This window comes from Propithecus coquereli, unplaced genomic scaffold (genome assembly GCF_000956105.1).
Source record: "Propithecus coquereli isolate 6110/MARCELLA unplaced genomic scaffold, Pcoq_1.0 Scaffold22, whole genome shotgun sequence".
In the NCBI taxonomy this organism is placed as follows: Eukaryota; Metazoa; Chordata; class Mammalia; order Primates; family Indriidae; genus Propithecus; species Propithecus coquereli.
Window position 1 is genome coordinate 10,278,841 of NW_012147189.1, and position 7,353 is coordinate 10,286,193.

Sequence of the window (7,353 nt, forward strand, 5' to 3'; positions counted from 1 at the left end):
CTCAGGCTGGTCTCGAACTCCTGAGCTCAAACAATCCGCCCGCCTGGGCCTCCCAGAGTGCTAGGATTACAGGCGTGAGCCACCGCACCCAGCCTAGTACTTACCTTCTAATTGTCTAACTTACAATACAGAGCAAATATCTTTATGACCTGGCAAATTGTCATATTCCTTTTTAAATTTGTATCACCTTCCAACATTTTACCTTTGGCACTTTCAATGTCATGCTGTATCTCCAAAGTTTCCTTTAATGTGAAAATTTTTACCAATGTCACTTCTTCTGGGACGTCCTTGTCCTTTTCTTCATGACAACCTTCTTCATTTATACCAATAAGGGTGCCTTCACTAAGTTCCTCTGGCTACATATCTAGAGTCTCTGGAATGGCAACAGTGTCTGCATTTCCAGGTCAGTTCTTTTTTCTATAATTTCTTTTTATGTTTGATTTGAATGTCACTTCTAGCCTTACCACTTTTCATTTTTTTAATGCACGTTCATCTTTGTTGACCAGTTCCTCTTTTGATTATCCATTTTTATAAAGTGTCACATGGATTTTTCACTGGAAGACAAGGAAGCAGCACAAGCATATGCTTTGCTGTCTGTGTGTGCATGTGCTGAATAACCAATCACTGACATACTTTGAAAGAAACAACAGCATTGGTCAATGAATGCAGTGAGCATCTGTTACAAATCTAGTGATTTGTAGACTAAAGAGCTAACAGAATATCAGTATGTAAGTTTGTACTTTATGCAATTATTCATAGTTAATATACCCTGGAAACTGAAATTCAAACACTGTTGTTGGGGAACTGGTGTTTTGTTTGGGGGGGTTTTGTTTTTTGAGACAGTCTTGCTCTGTTGCCCCAGCTAGAGTGCAGTGGCGTCATCATAGCTCACTGCAACCTCAAATTCCTTGGCTCAAGTGAGTCTCCTGCCTCAGCCTCTCAAGTAGCTGGGACTACAGGCATGCGCCACTGCGCCTGGTGAACTTTTCCATTTTAGTAGAGATGGGGTCTTGCTCTTACTCAGGCTGGTCTCAAACTCCTAAGCTTAAGTAATCCTCCCACCTCAGCTCCCAGAGTGCCAAGATTACAGGAACTGGTTTTTATTTAACTAAACTGTGATAATGAAATATATGTATATAAGAACTACATGATGCAAGGACTCCCTCTGTTTTGGAATATGTAGTCTTAAAATTAAGTTACTTCAAAAATTCTAATCAGAAACACTATTTACTGCATCCTGTTTTAAAGGAAATAATGTCAGAGTTTTAGATACTCCATATCTTCTTTAAAAAGTTCTAAGTGGCTCCATCTTCAAAAATTTGTCTGGAGTTAGTACTAGCCAAAGGAAATGAATTAACTTTTAACTAAATAGTGAGTAGATGTTTGAACTTTATGAAAGTTACATAACTAAAAGATATATATGAATTAAAGATCTAGTCTTAATTGTTTTTACCAAAACCATAAGCATTTATATGTATTAAAAAGATATATTTGTTTTTAGCAAGCATTGGCTATCTTATTAGATATTGGCATCTTTACTAGTGAATTATTGGGAAAAAGGATTCAATATTCTTAGGATGTTGATTCTGAAGTTTTGAATTGGTCACACAACTATTAATATATATTAAAGTGCTTAGACACTTCTGGGCTAGAATACTGTCTACTATAGCTCATATTTTTCATTCAAATGTGTAATTTTTAAATTTTTTTACAACTGCATCGCTATATATATATACACATATTAATATAAACACACAGATAATGATCTATACCTTTTGTTGTTAGTGGGAATATTAATAATTTATTTCTGATTTATGTATTTGGTTTATTTTTTTCTTACATAATTTATAGCCATTCTTTCCTACTATTAAAAGTAATTAAACATTGTCTAGTTCACCATACACATTTGTTGGAGGAGAGCTAGCATAACTAAGTTTCTTCTCCCCTTTTTAGGTATCTCGCAATGCCATCAAAATCCCAAAATGGCTGCCTCTGTCAGAAATGCACCCTGTAGATTATTACTCTTCTTATACAAAAAACTGCACTGGAAAGTTTACAGAAAAAGAAATTAAGAATATTAGAGCATTTTATTATGCTATGTGTGCTGAGACAGATGCCATGCTTGGTAGGTGGTATAAATTATTAAGCAATTACATGAAGAAAAAGTGTAATATTTTTCCAACAAACTATGATCATGCTGGTGGATGACTTGCGTGAACATCCTCAGATATTTCTCACAACAGTTGTTTTGATATATAAGGCTTAGAACTATAAGAATCTTGACATATATAAAAATTGGATATCTTGCATTATTAATAGAATAAAAAGCTTTCCTATCTTAATTATTGATAAAGTCTCAGACTCATTAATGCTCATATTTGTTCATACATAAATAAGGATGCTAGGAGGCTATCATCTGCTTTTACAAAACTTCTTACCAGCCTCAAACAGGAATCAGTATCTGGCCAAACACAGGTACACGTGTAACAGGTAATTCTAAGACAGCTTAAGTTCTGAGAGATGAGAAAGGTTACTTATAGAAAATCTTGTGATTTCTTCCAGTCTTGTAATAATTACAAAATAAATCCATTCTCCCCAGGCCCTTTAGAGCAAGGCTTAACTAAAGCTGAAATCAGTTTACTCATGTACATTCTGGTCCAAAATCATTTTGAATTTCCTTTCTTTATTCAGCTCAAGGCCAACTCAAAATCAAACCTGCCTTCATAAGATGATTGTCAAGAGAGTGTTACTCCTGTTCACTTTTCGTGTTAAAACCCTGGTTTTATAATATATCCATTTTTATAACAAAAGTTATTTTCATAAAGTCATGTCATTTATTTTGCTGAAGTTGGAACGGAGTATAATTGTGTTAGTGAAGTGTGGGTAGCATCTCTTCTATAAAGAGTAAACCTTGGGGGTGACAAGTGAATGGTTATTTGTTTAAAAGCATTCATTGGGTAAAAATAGAAAAGTATATTTTTCTATTTTCTATACTTTATAGCAGAAAACAAAAAAGCCATATGGATAAATTATTAATATTTATAATATAGCAAGAATAAAATGTAGGAATCATAGGACTTTCCAAATAATCTTAATGTAAATAAGATTTTAAGTAAGTTTCTTTAGTCATGAGTCCATATATGTGTTGAGTTGTATTTCGTGGATATTTTCTGATGCAAATGTTCACCCATTTGCACCTTAGAAATCACATTTGAAAGTTTACAGCCATCCGTTCATCCACATCTGCTAAAGTGAAATATAATGTTGCTGCATGGAGTGTGGGACTACTACTCTTGAAGTCCGTTCAGAGGGAAAAAAAATGCAGCAGCTTTCTTGCTTCAAGTTACAAAGTTTATGGAATATATGGTATCTTCATTTTTAAATCTACGCTGGTCTTGTCACCAAATAATATTTATTACTGTTCATTGTGTTTGTTACCAAGCGTGTAGTATCTCTTAGCTATCAGGCACTATGTTGGGCACTGGGGGTAGTACATTGAATACTATTAAGAAATCACACATTAATTAAAGACACTGTTAGGTCTTTCCTCATCTTAGGGCCTTTGTATTTTCTTCTCCCTCTGCCTGGCATGCCCTTCCCTTTGCTTTTTACATGGCTGGCTTATTCTCAGTCTTTGGCTCTCAGCTTGGATATTATCCTCAGGGATGTTTTCCTCAACCACTCGAAGTTAGTATACCAGCCCCATCATTCTGCTTACTCTGTATCTTGTCATGTTATTTAACATCATAATATTAATATTAATACTTGTTTACTATTAGTATCTGTCTTTTTTGAAGAACACAAGTTTCATGAGGGCAGGGACATTCAGTCTTATTCAGCATTGCATCCTAGGTGCTTAGCATTGTATCCACAGTGCCTAGCACGTAGTAAGCACTCAGTAAACATTTATTGAATGAGCATAAATGCCAGGAATCACAATATATTGTTGTAATTACAGTAAAATACAAGTTGTAGGAGTCTTGGAGAATGAAGTGATTCACTCTCCCTGGAGGAACAGGGAGTGATGCTTCATCAGAGATCCTGAGCCATAAAGGAGGAATGGGAACTTGTCAAGTAGATGGTGGGGAGAAAGAGTATTCGCCATGGAGGGCAGAGTATGTGCAGGGGCAAGGAAGTGTAAACCAATATGGTGTGTTCAGGGGATTCTGAGTAGCTTAGTGTGCTAAAAGGTAAAGGTCTACCAGGTAGCTGAGGGTGCTGAGGTTGGAGAGTGGACAGGGGCCTTGCTTGTCATGCTAAAGAATTAAGACAGTGGATAGCTGTGAAAAGTTTTAAGCAGGGATGTGACATAATAAAGCAATGAGGTATTTTAGAAGGATTGCCAGCAAGGAGGTACAAGGGATACCATGGAGAGGAAAGAGGAGTGGAGACAAGACTGATAAGGAAATAATTCTAGTTGTCCGGATGAAATATCTGGAGGGTCTCAACACTGTGGATAACTCCATAGAGCAGTCTCAATTCTCACTGAACTTAGAAGTGAGTCTCACTTAGAAGTGAGTCTCAATTCTCACTGAACTTAGAATCAGTGGGATTTTAAATAATATAGACCCCTGAACCCCAGATTCAGCAACTGCCAAAGTGGGGATGACTCCTCTTTCTGTACTATGCATTATTGTGATTCTCTTAATTACAGTGAGGAGGAAGTTTCAGAACACTAAGAGGGACTGATGATAGGAATTTTACTGTCCAGTTATTCCCTATCCAAGAATAATGCTAAATGATACTTGTGTACTATCTGTACTGCCTCCAGCCCTTCTTCAGAGGAAGGATTTCCATAACCCTCGGCCAATCTCATGAGAATGATCTGGCAATTGCTCAGGGGATTGGGAGAAAAAGTAGCAAAGAAGAAGAGTTCTGACCGCTCTATCACCTCTTGTTGCACAGAAATTGTGGGTCAGTGGTGACATCAATCTTTTCATCATCTGTGACGTGTACAGTGCTAACATCCAACTTGTCTTTCTCACTTGAGACACTAAAGGCAAGACTTTTTTCCCCCATTCTCTAATAGAAACCTAGAAAGCAAGCCAGCATGATTTCCAGATAAAGAAGCTTTGAGCAAAAGTTCCTATAGATATTATATTTTCTCCTTCCTCTCTCTAGTTTGTTAATTGAGAATCAAGTATTAAATATATGGAACTTGGTATGACTTACTTAAGATCGGTACATAATATTCAGGTGTTAAGAACCATACTGACAAACTTTTAAAGTGTAGAGTTGTTATTAATATAAACTTAGTGTGATACAATAAGACATGAACTAAAAGCCAATTAATAGATTTATCTTGATTTCTATTGTAGGTGAAATTATTTTGGCTCTTCGCCAGTTAGATCTTCTTCAAAAAACCATTGTCATATACTCCTCAGACCATGGAGAGCTGGCCATGGAACATCGACAGTTTTATAAAATGAGTATGTATGAAGCTAGTGCCCATGTTCCACTTTTGATAATGGGACCAGGAATTAAGGCCAACCAACAAGTATCAAATGTGGTTTCTCTTGTGGATATTTACCCTACTATGCTTGGTAAGTAATGCAGTTCTGTAAATATTTATTTGTAATAATACTGGAGAATTGAACAAGCAAAATAGTCAGAGGTCCTGCTGACTTGTTTATAACCCTGAGCAATTCATTTAACTATGAGTCAAATCTGTACTCTGAAAAATGAGGGTAGTATTTCTCATGTTCCTGTGGACTTCACTTACTGTAGTCATTTTCCCTTCAAAAGATTCATAATCAGGATATGACTGTGAAGTAAGCCGCGTAAGATATTCAGGTTCATAACTTTATGATTTGTACATCATCTGATTCTCTACCACCACCTCTCTAAAATATAAGCACTTCCTTTCTGGATTATTCTACCTACTTTGAAACTACTAAGTGTGAGCATATTTCTCATCAGACTCTGTAGATAGTTCTGTATTATTTGCTTTACTAGCTTTTTAATGTCTGTGAGCACAGCCATAGGTCTAGAAAAGCAACATTTGGATAGGGATAGTTAGCAGTTTATGTTGAAGATGCTAGACTAACTACATCATCAAATTCAAAAGAAATTATATAGAACTGTTAGTTTCTATCTAATTTAGCAGATCACTTTAAATTCATTAGAATTTAAACGCTGTAATTCCTCTGTTCTAAGGCACCATCACTTGTAAAAAGCACCATCAATTCATAAATTTTGATGAAAGGAGAAGATAACACAACAAGATATACATATATGTGTGTGTATTCTCTAATTTCGGAAATGTTAAAATGTGAAACAAACACTCATCTTAAAATCAAAGAAACGAGTTCTTTTTATCTCCTTCCTTCTGCTACAAAGCCTTTCCCTTCATTTAACTAAATTTGTTTAAAGCTAATTTAAATCAGTGCCCTTTCCCATTCTCTTTTATTTTGTACCACTTCTCCTGTATTTGAGCACACTTCTTTGTTCTTTGAATTTTTAATCGCTTCAGTTTCTTAGTCATCGTTTGCTGGTTTCCCTTTGTCCCAAAGCCGTTATCACACTTAGCCATATCATGGCCATTTTCTGGCTCCATCAGTTTCATCGTTGCTGTTTTTTTAAGAACTTCATGTGTAATCACGTGTATTTGTGTCTTTGTTTTCTCATCTTTTGAGTTTTATGAATATATGCTTATTTATGTTGGCTTCTCTGTACAGTTTCCTTCCCCAATTTTTCTTCATGTAGAACTTCCCCCACCCTCCCCATTCCAAAAGAAAATCCTCCTTGGGTCATCATATTTGTTTGACTTTTTAGCCTTGTTCTGTTTTCTTGAGGTACAGTGCCCAGAACTGCAAAAAGTACTATAAAAGATTATGGAAAGTTGGATTGATTCTTTCTCAGTTTTTCCTGCAATATATTTCATAATGATATTTGGCATTTTGTTTGTCTTTTTGACTGTAGCAGCTAAATAGTCCAGTACCTTTAGAGACCTGTCTGCTACAGTGAGTCCTGTTTTATTCCTAGACATTCTGTTACCTTATATGTTAGTTGATTAATGTGCATGGTTTAAATTTTTCTTTAAACATTGTTTTATATTTGTCCACAATGCAAATTTTGTACTCTGTGATCTTGAGATATTATCACTACTTGCCATTTTGTACATCATAAAAGTTAAAGCTTATCTGCAAACTGACAGATTTCATAATGTATTTATCTAACAGATCATAGAAGAAAATACTAAAAACAGTTGGTTAGAATGAGGGAATTTTCATTTATCTACCTAGGGGGACACCTGCCTATCACTGCCTAGTTTATGTTACTTGACAGTAAGAATTTCTTTAGCTCCTTTGAAACTCCTTTGCATTTCATCCCCCCTCTTCTGGAAATGATGTA

The 7,353-nt window shown here is 35.6% G+C and overlaps 1 protein-coding gene across 1 annotated transcript in view; it reads left to right on the top strand.

Moving 5' to 3' along the window:
• The window catches only part of ARSK (arylsulfatase family, member K), a 34,037-nt gene that overhangs the window by 15,669 nt on the left and 11,015 nt on the right, over nt 1-7,353 (top strand). Inside the window, exons 5-6 of the mRNA XM_012644752.1 lie at nt 1,954-2,125; nt 5,319-5,543. Coding sequence (XP_012500206.1) covers nt 1,954-2,125; nt 5,319-5,543 — 397 coding nt within the window. The remainder of the gene's footprint in view (nt 1-1,953; nt 2,126-5,318; nt 5,544-7,353) is intronic.